This window comes from Siphateles boraxobius, unplaced genomic scaffold, assembly GCF_051911475.1.
Source record: "Siphateles boraxobius isolate OS27281-9 unplaced genomic scaffold, OSU_SipBor_1 46, whole genome shotgun sequence".
NCBI classification, from domain to species: Eukaryota; Metazoa; Chordata; class Actinopteri; order Cypriniformes; family Leuciscidae; genus Siphateles; species Siphateles boraxobius.
The window spans coordinates 16,934,375-16,953,044 of NW_027509097.1; the positions used below are offsets into that span (position 1 = coordinate 16,934,375).

The window sequence follows — 18,670 nt, forward strand, 5'->3', positions numbered from 1 at the left end:
TAAATAAATAAAAGTTGAAGTTGAAGTTGAACTTTATAAATGTATTTACTGTCTTTTTGATCAACTGAATGCATCCTTGCTGAATGAAAGTTAGGTTCTTATAGCACATATTTCACAAATCCAGCAATGCTTCTCATGGTAGATAACACTACAGATGTCTTCATCCACAGAGCTTCACATTACAATGGCTGTCTGTGGCACTGTTTTATCACTTGAGACTTTTGTCCTGGGAAGGAGGATTAACTGTCAGGCAATGATAAATGTTTAAAGGCCCTCATGGGGGCATTCACAGGATGAGGCGACATGACATGGCCTAAGAGGTGAGCAAATAGATAGTCATGTTGAAAGATGTGCACGTGATTTATTGCTTCTGTTTGGCAAGATTTCAAAGAAACACTCACATATTTTGTTTCATGTGCAGGACAATCAAGATCAAATATGTTATTGAGGTTTCACGTTGCTTTCCTCTCTCCTTTCCCCTATACAGCCCTCGTAAGGACTCATGGACTTCCTAAATCCTCTAATCTAATGTAAACTGCAGTGAATATCTATCAGCGTTGCCATCCAGTCACAATATAACACGTCTGAGTGTTTGGCAGGCTGAGACTAGACAGTGTGGGTGGCATGTGTGATCTACCAGAGAGTGCTCAAGCAAACTACACATCAATAGGATTAAAGCGGTGGGAAATAATTAATCTGTAATCCTGTTTGTCGTATTTTGTGTCTTTCGAAGAGATGAAAGGTCGTTCTGTCTTTGGCAAACCATTGGCTTCTTTATTCAGCTGTACTGGCACTTATTAAATATATTATCTCACTTTACCAAAATGCTTCGATTTTTATATTCATTATTCATGCAATTGTTTAAAAGCATAGCTTTTAATAAATTGGTGAGTACATGTAGGTCATACAAATGTAATTTCCTCATATACATGTATACCCATATATGTTAGTATGTGGTTTGCATAAGATTTTTGGCCTATCTGGAACATACATTTGCTTTTGGTGCGCTATTGCCATCTAGTGGAAAGCATGTTACATTGTTTTAAATTCAGTTTGTAGGAAGGGATTTTAATTTAAGAAGGTAAATATGTTTTTTTTTTAAATAAAATTTTGAAAGATGTTTTTGTCTCTTACCAAGGCTACATTCACTTGTCCAAAAACACAATAAAACAGTAATGTTGTGAAATATTACTAGAATTAAAATAACATAATATATATAAATATTTAAATTCCATGAGATGGCAAGCCTTTTTTCAGCAGTTATTCCTCTTTAGTGTCACATAATCCTTCAGAAATCTTTTTTTCCTCAAAACATTTTTTCAGCATTTTTTGATAAATAGAAAGTTCAAAAGAACAGCATTTATTTGAGATAGAAATCTTTCATCACTGTAAAATATCTTTAACAACACTTTTGATCAATTGAATGCTCCCTTGCTAAATAAAAGTATAGCAACTGTAGTATGACATGACATAAAACGGTTGAAACATAGTATACAAAATAGTAATAATATAAACATAAAAGCTTTTATAAACAAAATAAACGATAAATTAAACTTTGTATATATTCATTTTATATTTTTCAAGACTTTCATTTGAGAATGTATTTTAAGGACACAAGGTTATCCAGAGGACAGTGTATACAGAGCAAAACTTTTGCAGAGCTGTTTTTTTAATTTGAGTCCTCTGTTTGTCTGTCAAACTCATCATTTCCCACTGTTTTTTCCTTATCGTGAAATCTTTATTTCTGTTACTCTTCTTTTTTTCTCCCGGTTTTAATTAAAAATAGTCTTTGCTGTATTAAAATATTTTCAAATGCATTTTTTGTGCAAGTGATCGGACCCTTTTTAATCGGTGTGGTAACACTTTACAATAGGGGTGCACTAATAAGCATTAATTCATACTTAACTAATGCACATGAGTTATATGTGTCACGTTTCAGGATGTTTGAGTTTTGTTTTGTGATCTTGGTTTCCCCTGTGTTTGTGATTTTGGTTCAGTCCTGTTAGTTTTCCCGCTCTGTCTGATTAGTTATTCCCGTCACCTGTGTTCTGTTAATTATCATATTAGTCCCTGTTCATTTAAGCCTTGTGTTTTCCCTCAGTGTTCGTTGGTCGTCATCCTTGTATGGTTGTGTTTTCCCTGAATTTCCTGGAGTTTGTTATTTCGTTCCTGTATGTTTATAGAAGTTTATTTTGTAAATAAATCAGCTATTTTAGAAAGTCCTCTTGTCCTCGTCTTCAGCTACCTGCACACACCCTGACAGAACGACCAACCAAGACAAAATGGATTTGGCTGGCCATGACCTGATGGATTACCTCATCATGATGGAGAGAGGTCTCCGCATCACCATCACCCCGGTGATGGCTCCAACCATCTTCGCCATGCCATACATCCTAATCCATCGTTCTGAAGAGCCCTTTTTCCCGCTTCCCAGTTCCGAGTCCCATGATGTGCTGGCCCCGTCCAGTTCCGAGTCCCATGATGTGCTGGCCCCGTCCAGTTCCGAGTCCCATGATGTGCTGGCCCCGTCCAGTTCCGAGTCCCATGATGTGCTGGCCCCGTCCAGTTCCGAGTCCCATGATGTGCTGGCCCCGTCCAGTTCCGAGTCCCATGATGTGCTGGCCCCGTCCAGTTCCGAGTCCCATGATGTGCTGGCCCCGTCCAGTTCCGAGTCCCATGATGTGCTGGCCCCGTCCAGTTCCGAGTCCCATGATGTGCTGGCCCCGTCCAGTTCCGAGTCCCATGATGTGCTGGCCCCGTCCAGTTCCGAGTCCCATGATGTGCTGGCCCCGTCCAGTTCCGAGTCCCATGATGTGCTGGCCCCGTCCAGTTCCGAGTCCCATGATGTGCTGGCCCCGTCCAGTTCCGAGTCCCATGATGTGCTGGCCCCGTCCAGTTCCGAGTCCCATGATGTGCTGGCCCCGTCCAGTTCCGAGTCCCATGATGCGCCAGAGGCCGTTGATCCTGCGCCAGAGCCCGTTGATCCTGCGCCAGGGCCCGTTGATCCTGCGCCAGAGCCCGTTGATCCTGCGCCAGAGCCCGTTGATCCTGCGCCAGAGCCCGTTGATCCTGCGCCAGAGCCCGTTGATCCTGCGCCAGAGCCCGTTGATCCTGCGCCAGTACTGTCCAGCCAAGAGTTTCCTTTGTCGCAGGTCCTGCCCAGCCCAAGACCCTCTTTGCTGCCGGATCCCCCCTTTCCTGTCAATTTCCCCATTAAAATTGAGGGGGCGCCCATCCGAAGGGTCCTCACCCCCACAGCTCCGTCCTGGACGCCCGAGGGTCCCACAGCTCCGCCCTGGTCACGCCCGAGGGTCCCACAGCTCCGCCCTGGTCACGCCCGAGCGTCCCATAGCTCCGCCCTGGTCACGCCCGAGGGTCCCACAGCTCCGCCCTGGTCACGCCCGAGGGTCCCACAGCTCCGCCCTGGTCACGCCCGAGGGTCCCACAGCTCTGCCCTGGTCACACCCACAGCTTGCTCCGTCGTGGCCACGCCCACAGCCTGCTACACCCTGGCCACGCCCACAGCCAGCTCCGCCGTGGACACGCCCACAGCCTGCTCCGCCTGGACCGTCCTGGAGTCCAGGATGCCCACCCCTTTGGATGTTATACGGCGCGAGGACGCGCCTTCGGGGAGGGGGGAGGTACTGTCACGTTTCAGTATGTTTGAGTTTTGTTTTGTGATCTTGGTTTCCCCTGTGTTTGTGATTTTGGTTCAGTCCTGTTAGTTTTCCCGCTCTGTCTGATTAGTTATTCCCGTCACCTGTGTTCTGTTAATTATCATATTAATCCCTGTTCATTTAAGCCTTGTGTTCTCCCTCAGTGTTTGTTGGTCGTCGTCATTGTATGGTTGTGTTTTCCCTAAAGTTCCTGGAGTTGATTTTGTTCCTGTATGTTTATAGAGGTTTATTTTGTAAATAAATCAGCTATTTTTGGAAGTACTCTTGTCCTCGTCTTCAGCTACCTGCACACACCCTGACAATATGACTCATGAAGAACTAAAGCATTAATTATTACTGCATCAGCAACTAATAAAGAGTCTATATGATAAATAGATTAAGTAATACATAAATTGCTATTAATTAAACATGTCTTCATCATGTAATTCCTTAATAACATATTTTATTAACTAATAGTGTAAATTAAATGTGTTAATTACCACAATTAGTCGAAGCTATGCACTTCAATTCCAGTTGTCTGCTTTAATCATAACTAATGATTTGCTAATCTATCATTATGTTATGACTTTACTTGTTGAGGCACATATTAGTGCACCCCTATTGTAAAGTGTTACCATCGTTGTTTACTTAACACTCTAACATTTTATACCACATTAATGATAATGATATGTCACTTGAGGTTGTGAGAATGGAGAATTTCCACACTGAAACAGACACAAAATTAAACAAAACATAAAAATGTAAAGGGAGGGCTTTCACAGAGAAAGTTTAGTTCAGCTGCAGTGTTGAAGCTCGGGGAATCCCTAAACCTATCACAAAAAACAAACAAACAAAAAAACGTTCAGCATTTTTACATTAAAAAAACATCACTTAGTATGATTAACAAACTATTTCCTCATGGGGACCAAAAAAACTCAACCAAGGGATTTCGGATATTGCCATCTTTATGGGAACATGTTTACCAGGCCTCACTCAAACACACACACACACACACACAAACACAGAACCAAGAATGAACCTGAGCACAGTCATGCACTGCCTGTGGTATTGCACATTTATCAAAATGCTAAAAGATATAGATTCCATTACGTTAGAGGGGTAGTCCTTCAGTTTAGCTGAGTCATGGGTTCATGCTGCAGTCATGTGTGCTGGCAGGAGTGAGATTGATGATTATGCTGCTCTTCAACTTCCACCCACTTTCAGCCGCAGCTTGAGCCACTGATAGGGACAGCCATGAAGGTTTATCAGATTCAGTGCCATGGCCCTTCCCTACAAGTAGTGCATGCACATAGTCATTACAAATTAGCGTCAAAGTCATTTAATATTATAAATTTGTAAGCACTTCAGTTTCATTTTCATTTGTTGTTTTGAGTGACTGCAGATGCTATATGTTTTTGATATTTTAAAAGCTATGTTTACTGTTTATTTAATATGAGGAGTAGGTCTACTTTTGAGATAGGAGATGATAATAGGAAGTTACATTTAAAAACAATTCTCACAGTAATTTGGTAGCAATAGCGCTCTAACACTAATTATCCACTAGACGCATTTGCATATTGTATGTAGGCTTCATGTAAATCGTCAGCATAATTAATAGGTTTAAATGTTATCAAATCAATTTTATTGACAAATATCTAATATAGCATAATGCAATTACTGCGAATTTTGCTTCTAGACTGAATTACTGTGCAACAAGCTTATTGCATCCTTTAAATAAAGCAGTTTACACATCTCATTGTTGCTTTTGCATTGTATTGTGATATAATTACTTAATGTAAAATATAGCCTATCACTGAAGTCACTCAAAACACAAGTAGGAATCCCGACATGACAACATAAGCTACTCTAATATGACGCACAGCAGACTAACGTTGCGCAGTCTCACCTCTCACATCATTAACTCTCGTTTGCCTGTGAGTTGAAGAGAGCGACCGACGGCGGGAACTACATTTCTGTTAACTGTTCTCTTCCATTTTTTTGTTTTTGTTTGTTGCATTTTGCATTTTATGAAGTCGAGATACGCAGAGTTTGTGGTTAATATGTGATCGAAACTGCATCGCAAAACGGTCAAATCGTTGCCTACCCAACGATTTATTCGCGTTGTTCTGAAGCTAATTTCAGATTGAGTAGTAGTTATAAGTATATTTTAATTAACCACACCGTCTTATAATGCTCTCGATTACCGAAAAAGAGCTGATTGTACAGATATGGGACAAAATGATTCCAGTGGCGGAAGATATTGGATCTGAGGCTCTGTTAAGGTATGCTGTTTTAGATCAAACGAATATAACGCTTAGAGACAAATATTTCTATAACCAGAATAGCATTTTATACATGTCTAAAAAAAACTCATATGTAGATGTGTTCCATCTAAAACTCCTCATCGGTGATTTTTACAATGTTCAGTAGACTATGCTGGGATGCTGCTTTTCTTTTTAAATTATGTAAAACTTTGGGAATGAAACCATTTAAAGTCTACTTACGCTCTTTGGTGGATCCTTAATAGTTCGCCGTTACATTTTTTGAATATCAAAAGTCATTTCAATGATTGATGGTCTTGTCATATTTGGCATATTTGCCCATGAGTGATGACGCAAGCAACCAAGGGGGAGGAGAACGTGTCTTGCGCTTGTCTTGTTGACCTGTTTTCTCCCTTGTTAACTGGTTTACAGGATGTTCACAACGTTCCCCAAAACAAAGACATACTTCTCTCATCTAGATATCAGCCCCAATTCAGATCATTTACGCAGCCACGGGAAGAAAATTGTCCAGGCGTTAGCCGACGGCGCGAGGAACATAAGCACACTTGCTACCACTTTGGCACCACTAAGCAGGTTCCACGCCTATCTACTGCGAATACATCCTACAAACTTCAAGGTGTTAATGAAACATATGCCCGCTGAACTGATCCAGTGCACATCAACAGGCTTTATCCAAATACGTGATGTTATGTGATGTGGTATTTTTTCATTTAACTCACTAACGTAAAATGTTTACATTTTTTCCAGCTTCTCAATCATTGCATCCTCGTGACGTTAGCCTGCCACATGGGTGACAACTTTACACCAGTTGCACACGCGGCGATAGACAAGTTTCTTTCGGCATTCTCTGCTGTTTTAGCCGAGAAATTCCGATGAAGAGCCACCGAAGAAGGATCGAATGGTTCTGCAAATGTTTTCGGTTACACTTTATTTTAAGGTGTCATTGTTACAGTGTAATTAAATATTTAAGTTGCCTACAGTGTAACATTAATTAACTACATGTACTTACTATAGGGTTGGGGTAGGATTAGGATTTAGTTGAGGGTTAATTGCATGTAATTAGGCATAATTTACTGTTATTGCTATGTAATTACATGTGACATATGTAACAAGGACACTGTAAAATAAAGTGTTACCTGTTTTTCTTCAATAAATTAATAATACATGTTTTGCAAAGTACGTGTCTTATGCGTGTAATGCAATGGAATATTCAATAAAAACAACAATAATAATTCTAATCTTGTGACATACACCACCCTCTTTGTACTCATTGTACTCTTTTGTATTGTTTATAATAATTTAATACAGTGCATGAAAGGAATTCAGTATTTTGGCTTCCTAATAAAATGTCATTGAATTTACGAAATTCTTCTTGACATTGACATTGTCATGTTGTGAAATTGATTATAATACTAATGCAAAAGGAAATAATTTAATGAGTGAGAGTGTTGCACTAAGGGATCATAAGGGACATGATGCTTCACGTGGGCGTGGTGCTGTCCAGACTTTAGTGCTGAAATCTTGGCCGAAGGCCAAAGGGAAATGTGACGCTTCCGTTGTGGTTAAAGCATTTAAACTGTGGGCTTTTCTTTACCTGTGGGCCAGTTACTTTCTGTATACACACAAAAGAATTGCAAACCTTTAACAAAGCTATCTACCTTTAAAAGGTAGCCTACCTTAATAGTGTATTATCACTAAGATGGGGTAAGATGACCAACTTGTTTTTTTCTCTTGGCGATAAAATAGGCCTACATTTAAAAAATATTTAAATAATTTTAAATAAATTTAAAACGTATTTATTTGGATTGCATATACAATTTCCATTCATTTGGATCACACCGTTTGGACAAACTAATAAACTTAGTCTGATTCATATTTGTCAGTCATGCATAAATGAAAGAAACAAGATTTCTGTAATAATGAACTGAATGTTAAATACAAAAAAATCAATTTACATATTTATCATCATTCAGTTTGTTTCAATCTTTTACTTGGTCTACAGCAAGTCAGCGATATTTTAACCATGATCATACTTTTCAACTGAATATATTTATTTGTTTTCACAATGAGCAGCTTTATGCTGATTCTAAGCAATTTGAATAAATGCATTTTGAAAATACGATTATTTAAAATGACTGTAAATGGTTTTATATGATTGCAGACATTTCCTGCCGGAAATGTATTACTGACAAATGTGCATCACATTAAGTTGATTAGTTTCTTTATGTTAATAAATCATTTAAAACACATTTTACATGCAATTCAGATGCGTAAATCTTACATTTAGGCCTAAATATTTTTGAGCGTATTTAGAGTTTTTTACAATAAAGTCCAACTGCATTTAGTATCTTCAGTAAGATAATTTTAGGCATTAAAGATTGCAACAGCTACACATATCGTTTAAGGTCTTGTAAGGCGTGAGAAAAGGGAGGAGCAGGAAATGGAGATCATATCAGCATGAACAAAGACCTCAAATGGCCTTCTTCGTGATCCCTATGCAACCTTCTTGTAAGTCACTAAAGTTGTGAAAACCTGCGTAAACCTTTTTTATTTGAAACGTAAAGACAACTCATTGGACAACGAAATCATCTCAATCATTTATTTTTCATTACGCAGTAAACATTTTCAGTACAAGAATCTCCTCTTCCACTCCACGAATCTAATAATACTGCCTTCTTAGGGCTGATATAACAACAGACAGGAACTTTTGCCAAGCAGCTTGGATGTCTGGGGTGAAGTCAGTCCCCATGCGTCTAGCGATCACCACGGTCAGGCAGTCAGCTAAGAGCTGTAAAAGAAGTGGGGGAAAGTAAAGCACAGTTCCAACATAATAACCAACATGGTAGCCGCGCATTGCTCTAAGACGCTAACCTGGAAATTGCCTGGGTCGACCTGCAGTTTCTCTGAGTGAAGCTCACTAAGGGCAGTGAAGGTTTTCTTGATATTATCCATGTTTTGGAGAGCTTTCTCCAGTCCTTGAAGCACTACAGTGCCGTGCGCCGCGATTTTTGGATTAGCCATGATTGCCTCCGTGTTATACAGGTTTCCAAACCCACCAAAGTACCGCTGAGTCCAAGGGTAGACGACCAAGCATCTTGAGATCAGACAATAAAGACAAGTCAGGAACATTAAAGGCCTTGACGGCTAACTAGGCTACAACAAATACGTCCATTGAAAATAGCAAAATACACAAATTTCAACAATTAATCAGTTAAAAGAGATCATATTAAGGAGAAAAAGGAAGCAGGCGATAGAGAAAATATTACCTCGTCAAGCTCTCGAGGCCCACCGACTCATAGTCGAGTTTGGCAAATACACCCTGTATCGCAGCGCGTTCCTCAGCTGTCCACTGAACCATCGTGTCTTCTTGTGGCTTCACAGCTGGACAGATGTTTAAATAGGACTGCTAGGCCGCCGCCCATGTATATCAGGCAGATCTGTTCGGCCGATAGTCCGGAAGAAAAGGCGGCAGTTAACCGATAAATGGAGTCCATGTGAATAAAGTAGTGATAGTTTTTCATCACTAGAGTGTGAGGTTTCTCGCTCTTTATTTGTTAAACCTGAAAGAGCGAGTCTACTGTTTATGCTTGACATTTTAAAGGGCTAAGGTAGGCTGTAGTAAATCGGTTATTTTGTATTTAAAACATTTATTTTAACATTACAAAAAATGTTTCTTTCATTTATGCATGGCAGACAAATATGAATCACGTTTATTAGTTTGTTAAAACGATGTGATCCAAATTAATGGAAATTTTATATGCAATCCAAATATATAAATCTTGAATTTTGACTTAAATATTTTGTAACGTAGGCCTATTCTATGGTCAAGAGAAAAAAAATGGAGTTGGTCATCTTACCCCAACTTATACCTAGTGATAAATCGCTATTAGGGCTTTGTTAAAGGTTTTCACTTTTTTCTGACAGTATACAGAAAGTAACTGACCCACAGGTAAAGAAAAGCCTGTTTAAATGCGTTAAGCACAACGGTTACCGTCACAGTTCCCTATGAACTTCAGCCAAGATTTCAGCACTAAAGTCTGGACAGCACCACGCCCACGTGAAGCATCATGTCTCTTTAGATATTAATACCGACCGCCTTGATCAAGTGCAACACTGTCACTCATTACGCCCGACATAAAGTGAGGAGATCATTTGGACCGGTATGGTTTTGGAGGCTGACAGCCTGACAGCATCAAACCTAAACGGAACTGCCATCTTCACCACAACGGTGCCGCATCACGTTAATACACCCATGAAGGAGATGTTGGTTAGATTGGAGTTAATGTACCGATCCACGTCCCACTGCCCATGTTTTCAATAATACAATGACAATATGATATATTGAGACTTCCGATGTAAACAGTGGCCTATGTTATGAATGCCATTAAAATAAATGGCTAAATAAACAGGTTTTTAAAAAATTGTCAGACAGGTAACCAAACTATAAGACATGGTTTCCAGTTGCAAATCATAGTTGTATAGCCTATCACAATTAATTTGCTTGCATTAGCTTTACGATGGAGTAACGTCAATCCAATATCATTCAAATCGTTCATGTCTTTATTTGTGATGCATACACTTGAGAGGCGGGTGAGGAGCAACTATTGGGCCAACCTCAGATCATAGAAACATGGGTGTCACGGTAGACACATTCTCTGTTCCTTCTCGTCTCGTGTTTATGTTGTGGTTTGAATGCACGTGGGTAGTGGGCGTGAATGTATGACATCACCTGATCCACTTCAGCTGATCCTCATTCACTTCACCAGCTGCAGTCAATCTCACCACTCTATTTATACTTACCGCTGTTCTATCATCCTTGTCAGATCGTTGTTTGATGTCGTTCGTGTTGGTGTTCCAGTGTCCAGTTCCTGCCTTGTGTTCCAGTTCCTGTTCTCCGTCTTCGTCTTTGGATTTCGTCTGCTGTTTCACCGTCACCGCACCATCGTCTCTTCACCACCGGATCCTGACCACCGAAGTCCCTGTGTCACCCGTTCTACATCTGCCTGTACTGCATCATCATCATCATCATCCTTATTAAATCTACTGTTTACTTGCATTTGCTTCTCGTCTATTATTACTTGATGACAGAACGATCTGACCAGGAAAGAGAAGCAGCGAGTGCATCACAGAGATCGATGGAGGAATTCATTCACCATAGCATCAGGAGGATGGATTCGCAGCAGCGAGAGATCGGCGACACGGGACGCGCAGTACAGGCCTTGGTGACACAGGTGTCCGAGCTCACCCAGCAGATCCAACGCCTACAGGGTCCCACTGCGCCGCCCACACCGACCGTTCCTCCCATACCACCAGAAGGACCCTCCCAGCCAGAGCCCCGTCTTCCAGTGCCAGAGCATTATGCCGGTGAGACTACCTTTTGCAGAGCATTTTTGACCCGCTGTACGATGCATTTCGCTTTACAGCCCCGCACGTTCAACACGGAACAAGCGAAGGTGGCGTTCGTTCTCACTCTGCTGACGGGGAAGGCTGCGCTTTGGGGAACGGCGGTGTGGGAGAACCAACACCCATGCTGCGCCTCGTTCCAGACCCTCGCCGCCGAAATGAGGAAAGTTTTCGACAGGGCTGTCTCTGGGAGAGAGGCAGCCCGAAGACTGGCGGAACTACAGCAGGGAGAAAGGTCGGTTTCGGACTACTCTATTGAATTTCGGACCCTGGCGGCGGAGTGCGGCTGGAACGAGGAGGCGCAGTGGGATATGTTCCTGCATGGGTTGGCTGACCACGTCCAGAGGGAGATCTACGCCCTGGATCTACCCACCACTCTCAACGGGTTGGTCGACTTGGCTCTGCGGGTGGACGCTCGGCTGTCTAGGGTCGAGCGCCGAGCCCCGTCCACCCGTACCTTCGCAGGGACCGACCCTCCACGATCCAGCGGCAGGGACGTGGTCAGCCCCGTCTACGATCCCGAGCCCATGCAGGTGGGTCGAGCTCGGCTTTCCCGGGAGGAGAGGGAGAGGCGGAGATCCCAGGGCCTTTGCCTGTATTGTGGAGGAGCGGGACATTACGCATACAACTGTCCGGTAAAAGGCCAAGCCCGATAGTAAAACTGAGGCTACTATCGGGTGGGATCTCCGCTAGGAAGACCTCATCATCGATTACATCTACCTCCACACTCCTTCCGGTAAGACTAAGGTGGTCAGTCCAACAGCACGACTGCCATGCACTTCTGGACTCTGGGGCTGAAGGTAATTTTATGGACCACACTTTTGCACAGAAGATTCAGATTCCCCTCAGACCCCTCACTCACAGAATTGCCGTTCACGCACTCAATGGACAAGAACTCCCCACCATTTCCCTTTGCACTGAAGACATCACCCTCACCACTTCCGGCAACCATTCTGAGACTATTTCATTCTTCATCATGGACTCACCCCTTGCACCCGTCGTCCTCGGACACCCCTGGCTCATCCGTCACAACCCCCGAGTGGACTGGCACCATAGATCAGTACTGGAGTGGAGCAAGGAATGTCATAAGTCTTGTCTCGTGTCTGCCTGTTCGTCTGTGCCTGTTTCTGTGTTTCAGGAGGAAGCAGGGGATCTGTCTAACGTGCCCGCGGAGTACCTGGACCTGAAGGAGGTGTTCAGTAAGTCTCGTGCTGCTTCTCTCCCTCCGCATCGTCCCTATGACTGTGCTATAGATTTACTGCCAGGTAAGTCTCCGCCTAAAGGCAAGTTATATTCACTTTCTATTCCAGAAAGGGAGGCTATGGAGAAATATATTTCTGATTCTCTAGCAACCAAGTTCATTCGCCCTTCCTCTTCTCCAGCGGGGGCGGGGTTCTTTTTTGTGGGGAAGAAGGACGGTTCTCTGCGACCTTGTATTGATTACCGAGGGCTGAATAACATCACGGTAAAGAATACTTATCCTTTGCCGTTGATGTCTTCAGCCTTCGAGAGGTTGCAGGGAGCGTCCATCTTCACAAAACTGGATTTACGTAACGCTTATCATTTGGTTCGCATCAGGGAGGGGGATGAATGGAAAACTGCGTTTAACACCCCCAGGGGGCACTTTGAATATTTGGTCATGCCTTTCGGGCTGTCCAACTCCCCAGCAGTTTTCCAGGCACTGGTCAACGACGTGTTGCGAGATATGATCGATCAGTTCATATATGTCTACCTGGATGACATATTGATTTTTTCTTCTTCTCTCCAGGAACACGTGCAACACGTCAGACGAGTGCTTCAGAGGTTGCTAGAGAATGGGCTTTTTGTCAAGGCGGAGAAATGCGATTTCCATGCACAGTCGGTCCCGTTTTTAGGGTACATCGTCTCGTCTGAGGGAGTGCGGATGGACCCTGAGAAGATCAAGGCTGTGGTAGATTGGCCAAGCCCAGATTCCCGCAAGGCCCTGCAGAGGTTTCTGGGATTCGCCAATTTCTACCGGCGTTTTATTCGCAATTTTAGCCAACTAGTCGCACCTCTGACTGCCTTGACCTCCCCCAGAACTACGTTCAGGTGGTCAGACACAGCCGAAGCTGTGTTCTCCAAACTAAAGGGCCGCTTTGTTTCAGCCCCCATCCTTGTCGCCCCTGATTCTTCACGTCAGTTCGTGGTGGAGGTCGACGCATCAGAGGTGGGAGTAGGCGCAGTGTTGTCCCAACGCTCTTCCACAGACGACAGGATGCATCCCTGCGCGTTTTTGTCTCATCGTTTATCTCCAGCCGAACGCAATTACGACATTGGTAACAGAGAGTTGTTGGCAGTTAAGTTAGCGTTGGAGGAATGGCGCCACTGGTTAGAAGGGTCGGGGGTACCTTTTATTGTCTGGACTGATCACAAGAACCTAGAGTACATCAGAACCGCCAAAAGATTGAACTCCAGGCAGGCTCGATGGGCATTATTTTTCGGTCGCTTCGATTTTACTCTTTCATACCGCCCGGGTTCCAAGAACGTCAAACCCGATTCACTATCCCGTATATTTGATTTTTCCGAACGCCCGTCTACTCCCGAGTGTATTTTGCCCGAAACTCTATTCGTTTCCACACTCACATGGGAGGTCGAATCGAAGGTCAAGAAGGCCTTAGAAGGGGTAACGCCTCCGCCCGGTTGCCCACCGAACCGATTGTTTGTGCCGGAGGGATTACGGTCCGACGTTATTCAGTGGGGTCATAACTCCAACGTGGCTTGCCATCCAGGAGTTAATCGTACTAGCTTTTTGGTCAAGCAACGGTTCTGGTGGCCACTTATGGCTCGCGATATTCACGATTTTGTTTTGGCTTGCTCGGTTTGTGCCACTGGTAAGACTTCCAATCGACCTCCAGATGGGTTACTCCAACCGCTGTCGGTTCCTTCGAGACCCTGGTCCCACATCGCACTAGATTTTATTACCGCCCTCCCGCCCTCTCAGGGGAACACAGTCGTTTTGACTGTAGTGGACCGATTCTCGAAGGCAGCCCATTTTGTCCCCTTACCCAAATTACCCTCAGCTAAGGAGACAGCGGTTACAGTCGTAGATCACGTTTTTCGTTTACATGGCCTTCCGATTGACGTGGTGTCCGACAGGGGACCCCAGTTCGTGTCCAAATTTTGGCGAGAGTTTTGCAGATTACTGGGGGCGACGGTTAGTTTGTCCTCAGGGTTTCATCCCCAGAGCAATGGTCAAACCGAGAGAGCCAACCAGGATTTGGAGAGAGTGTTGCGATGTTTGGTTTCCAAGAATCCTTCCTCTTGGAGTCAACAACTCTCCATGGTGGAGTACGCCCACAACACGTTGCCAGTGTCGGCTACGGGCCTATCTCCGTTTGAGTGTAGTGTAGGTTACCAGCCACCAATTTTTCCCAGTCTGGAATCCGAGGTCGCGGTCCCCTCCGCTCACGCCTTTGTTCAGAGGTGTCACCGTACCTGGACTAGAGCCCGTGAGACTCTACTCCAGGTGGGGGCGCGCACTAAGGCTAAGGCCGATCGCCACAGGTCGAAGCCTCCCGTATACGTCGTTGGTCAAAAGGTGTGGCTTTCAACCAAGAACATTCCTCTTCGCTCCGTATCTAACAAACTTGCTCCCAAATTTATTGGCCCGTTTGCTGTCACCAAGATCATTAGCCCGGTGGCAGTCCGCCTCAAATTGCCTCCCGCGTACAGGAGGATCCATCCCGCCTTCCATGTATCTAAAATTAAACCCGTGTTTCATTCTCATATTAATCCGCCTGTCCCGGTTCCTCCCCCACCGCGACTCGTAGATGGGGAGACCACGTATTCGGTTAATCGTATACTGAACTCCAGGCGGAGAGGACGCGGATTCCAGTACTTGGTGGACTGGGAGGGTTACGGTCCGGAGGAGAGAAGTTGGGTGCCTGCTAGAGACATACTGGATCACTCCCTCATCGATGATTACAATCGACAGGGTAAGGAGTCTGGGAACGCCAGGAGGCGTTCTTAGGAGGAGGGGTACTGTCACGGTAGACACATTCTCTGTTCCTTCTCGTCTCGTGTTTATGTTGTGGTTTGAATGCACGTGGGTAGTGGGCGTGAATGTATGACATCACCTGATCCACTTCAGCTGATCCTCATTCACTTCACCAGCTGCAGTCAATCTCACCACTCTATTTATACTTACCGCTGTTCTATCATCCTTGTCAGATCGTTGTTTGATGTCGTTCGTGTTGGTGTTCCAGTGTCCAGTTCCTGCCTTGTGTTCCAGTTCCTGTTCTCCGTCTTCGTCTTTGGATTTCGTCTGCTGTTTCACCGTCACCGCACCATCGTCTCTTCACCACCGGATCCTGACCACCGAAGTCCCTGTGTCACCCGTTCTACATCTGCCTGTACTGCATCATCATCATCATCATCCTTATTAAATCTACTGTTTACTTGCATTTGCTTCTCGTCTATTATTACTTGATGACAATGGGCGTATTGAAAAGCTTGGTAAAGTGACTTCATTTGTATTCAAACATCTGGCATCCGCTTATCAACCTTATCTAAAATCAACACGGCAGCAATAAAATAGAAATAGCAAATTAATTATCTATGCTCTGATGTGTCCAAAAGTTTGTCTTTATTCTCGGCTATAGTGATCAAAAGCTACTGATCGAAAAGTTTATGAAGAATATTGGCTATATTGGCCATATATTGGCTACATTTACTTCCTAGACATATTTTTATTAGGACATATTTACACTCCGTACTATAAATAATATAAAGTCATGCCTGATGTATTTGTATCTGATATAAACGTGGTCATTTATTCTTGTAAAGAACAAGAAGTTTCAGCCTATCACTTAAAATCGTTGATGAGCATTTGACGGTCGATCTGCCTATATAACATTTGTGTCTCGCTGTCAAAAAACTAAAAGTCAGCTTATGATTTCAAAGTTTGGTTTTCAAATTACTTCAGTAATAACATTTCCATTTTCTCTGATTTCGTCAGTCAATCTGAAGAGTTAAGAAATTAAAATAATAGGTCATTAAAAGCTGAAACTTTACTTTCACTGAAGCGTATAGCTATCATTGGAAAATACGTTTCTTGTAATTTTCTGCAACAACCATTTTTCGTTGCGTTTACGGACATTTTATTTAACCCTAAGACACAACACAAAATTAAATTTAAAAGTGTACCGTGAAAAAAAAGAATAGGCCTGCTACTACACAGTATAAAACACAGTTGGCTACATTGGCCCCCATAGTGCAGATCATTTTAATTGACAAAACAGGACCCATGAACTCAAGTAGGCTGTTATTTCTTTTAACAGGACCTCTATACGCAAATATGACAAGTTTAATTCGACTCAGATTGGACCTTTGTATAGCTACCTTAGACCTATAACATTTGCAGCATAAACAGTAGACTCGCTCTTTCAGGTTTAACAATAAAGAGAAAGAAACCTCACACTCTGGTGATGAAAAACGATCACTACTTTATTCACATGGACTCCATTTATCGGTTAACTGCCGCCTTTTTTCTCCGGACTATCGGCCGAACAGATCTGCCTGATATACATGGGCGGCGGCCTAGCAGTCCCATTTAAACACCTGTCCAGCTGTGAAGCCACAAGAAGACACGATGGTTCAGTGGACAGCTGAGGAACGCGCTGCGATACAGGGTGTATTTGCCAAACTCGACTATGAGTCGGTGGGCCTCGAGAGCTTGACGAGGTAATATTTTCTCTATCGCCTGCTTCCTTTTTCTCCTTAATATGATCTCTTTTAACTGATTAATTGTTGAAATTTGTGTATTTTGATTTTTTCAATGGACGTATTGGTTGTAGCCTAGTTATCCGTCAAGGCCTTTAATGTTCCTGACTTGTCTTATTGTCTGATCTCAAGATGCTTGGTCGTCTACCCTTGGACTCAGCGGTACTTTGGTGGGTTTGGAAACCTGTATAACACGGAGGCAATCATGGCTAATCCAAAAATCGCGGCGCACGGCACTGTAGTGCTTCAAGGACTGGAGAAAGCTCTCCAAAACATGGATAATATCAAGAAAACCTTCACTGCCCTTAGTGAGCTTCACTCAGAGAAACTGCAGGTCGACCCAGGCAATTTCCAGGTTAGCGTCTTAGAGCAATGCGCGGCTACCATGTTGGTTATTATGTTGGAACTGTGCTTTACTTTCCCCCACTTCTTTTACAGCTCTTAGCTGACTGCCTGACCGTGGTGATCGCTAGACGCATGGGGACTGACTTCACCCCAGACATCCAAGCTGCTTGGCAAAAGTTCCTGTCTGTTGTTATATCAGCCCTAAGAAGGCAGTATTATTAGATTCGTGGAGTGGAAGAGGAGATTCTTGTACTGAAAATGTTTACTGCGTAATGAAAAATAAATGATTGAGATGATTTCGTTGTCCAATGAGTTGTCTTTACGTTTCAAATAAAAAAGGTTTACGCAGGTTTTCACAACTTTAGTGACTTACAAGAAGGTTGCATAGGGATCACGAAGAAGGCCATTTGAGGTCTTTGTTCATGCTGATATGATCTCCATTTCCTGCTCCTCCCTTTTCTCACGCCTTACAAGACCTTAAACGATATGTGTAGCTGTTGCAATCTTTAATGCCTAAAATTATCTTACTGAAGATACTAAATGCAGTTGGACTTTATTGTAAAAAAAACTCTAAATACGCTCAAAAATATTTAAGCCTAAATGTAAGATTTACGAATCTGAATTGCATATAAAATGTATTTTAAATTATGTATTTAACATAAAGAAACTAATAAACTTAATGTGATGCACATTTGTCAGTTATACATTAAAGATACGGTCAAGAAATTTCTGCACTCAAATAAAACCATTCGCAGTTAGTTGATTCCATTAAAATAATCGATTTAAATAAAAGACATTTACTCAAATTACTTAGAATCGGCAAAAATCTGCTCATTGTGAAAACAATTACATTTATTCAGTTGAATGATCCCGGTTAAAATATAGCTGGCTTACTGTGGGACAAGCATAAGTTGTTAAAATACAGCAGCCACACACTCAAACACTGTGCAAGATCAATTTATTAGCAAGCTTTCGGTCTTACGACCTTCTTCAGGCCTGTAGGTCGTAAGACCGAAAGCTTGCTAATAAATTGATCTTGCACAGTGTTTGAGAGTGTGGCTGCTGTATTTTAAAAAATTTCCATGATGATTCAATGTAGCAGCACCTCTCTACAAGACTTTTTTGATGGATGAGCGGTGGTTCTTTTCTATTTTTTCTATCTGGGACAAGCATAAGTTAAAATGTAAAAGGTTGAAAAACTGAATGATGATGATGATATATATATATATATATCATATTGTC

At 42.9% G+C, this 18,670-nt stretch overlaps 5 protein-coding genes across 6 annotated transcripts in view; 2 read left to right on the forward strand and 3 right to left on the reverse strand.

Annotated features, from left to right (window-relative positions):
• The window catches only part of shisa9a (shisa family member 9a), a 736,130-nt gene that overhangs the window by 286,688 nt on the left and 430,772 nt on the right, over positions 1-18,670 (reverse strand). The gene's annotated exons all lie outside the window — the stretch shown is intronic.
• LOC143710128 (uncharacterized) lies at positions 1,717-6,412 on the reverse strand. Of its 2 annotated transcripts, none has more exons than XM_077201086.1 (2): positions 6,161-6,412; positions 1,717-4,946 (listed from the first exon to the last, which is right to left on the reverse strand). In XM_077201086.1, the coding sequence occupies exon 2, from the start codon at positions 3,233-3,235 to the stop codon at positions 2,312-2,314; it is 924 nt and encodes a 307-aa protein (XP_077057201.1). In that variant the 5' UTR covers positions 3,236-4,946; positions 6,161-6,412; the 3' UTR covers positions 1,717-2,311. The 2 variants fall into 2 exon arrangements, 1 of the variants encoding a protein (XP_077057201.1); XR_013194475.1 differs by having other exon boundaries at positions 4,604-4,946; positions 6,157-6,375.
• Positions 5,534-6,849, forward strand: hbae4 (hemoglobin alpha embryonic-4). The gene is made up of 3 exons (XM_077201087.1): positions 5,534-5,938; positions 6,350-6,554; positions 6,686-6,849. Exons 1-3 carry the CDS (start codon positions 5,847-5,849, stop codon positions 6,812-6,814), a joined length of 426 nt encoding a protein of 141 aa, XP_077057202.1. The 5' UTR covers positions 5,534-5,846; the 3' UTR covers positions 6,815-6,849.
• hbbe3 (hemoglobin beta embryonic-3) lies at positions 8,524-9,483 on the reverse strand. Its single transcript, XM_077201088.1, has 3 exons — positions 9,205-9,483; positions 8,810-9,032; positions 8,524-8,726 (listed from the first exon to the last, which is right to left on the reverse strand). The coding sequence occupies exons 1-3, from the start codon at positions 9,294-9,296 to the stop codon at positions 8,598-8,600; spliced, it is 444 nt and encodes a 147-aa protein (XP_077057203.1). The 5' UTR covers positions 9,297-9,483; the 3' UTR covers positions 8,524-8,597.
• On the forward strand, positions 16,952-17,724 carry LOC143710290 (hemoglobin subunit beta-like). The gene is made up of 3 exons (XM_077201272.1): positions 16,952-17,044; positions 17,216-17,438; positions 17,522-17,724. Exons 1-3 carry the CDS (start codon positions 16,953-16,955, stop codon positions 17,648-17,650), a joined length of 444 nt encoding a protein of 147 aa, XP_077057387.1. The 5' UTR covers position 16,952; the 3' UTR covers positions 17,651-17,724.

Bases quoted from the DNA above. Each gene is read 5' to 3' on its own strand.
- LOC143710128 (XM_077201086.1), bottom strand. From the start codon at position 3,235: ATGGGCGCCCCCTCAATTTTAATGGGGAAATTGACAGGAAAGGGGGGA.
- hbae4 (XM_077201087.1), top strand. From the start codon at position 5,847: ATGCTCTCGATTACCGAAAAAGAGCTGATTGTACAGATATGGGACAAA. The intron at 5,939-6,349 runs GTATGCTGTTTT...ACTGGTTTACAG, and splicing joins GGATCTGAGGCTCTGTTAAG to GATGTTCACAACGTTCCCCA. The intron at 6,555-6,685 runs GTGTTAATGAAA...CATTTTTTCCAG, and splicing joins TACATCCTACAAACTTCAAG to CTTCTCAATCATTGCATCCT.
- hbbe3 (XM_077201088.1), bottom strand. From the start codon at position 9,296: ATGGTTCAGTGGACAGCTGAGGAACGCGCTGCGATACAGGGTGTATTT. The intron at 9,033-9,204 runs GTAATATTTTCT...TCTGATCTCAAG, and splicing joins GGCCTCGAGAGCTTGACGAG to ATGCTTGGTCGTCTACCCTT. The intron at 8,727-8,809 runs GTTAGCGTCTTA...CTTCTTTTACAG, and splicing joins TCGACCCAGGCAATTTCCAG to CTCTTAGCTGACTGCCTGAC.
- LOC143710290 (XM_077201272.1), top strand. From the start codon at position 16,953: ATGGTTCAGTGGACAGCTGAGGAACGCGCTGCGATACAGGGTGTATTT. The intron at 17,045-17,215 runs GTAATATTTTCT...TCTGATCTCAAG, and splicing joins GGCCTCGAGAGCTTGACGAG to ATGCTTGGTCGTCTACCCTT. The intron at 17,439-17,521 runs GTTAGCGTCTTA...CTTCTTTTACAG, and splicing joins TCGACCCAGGCAATTTCCAG to CTCTTAGCTGACTGCCTGAC.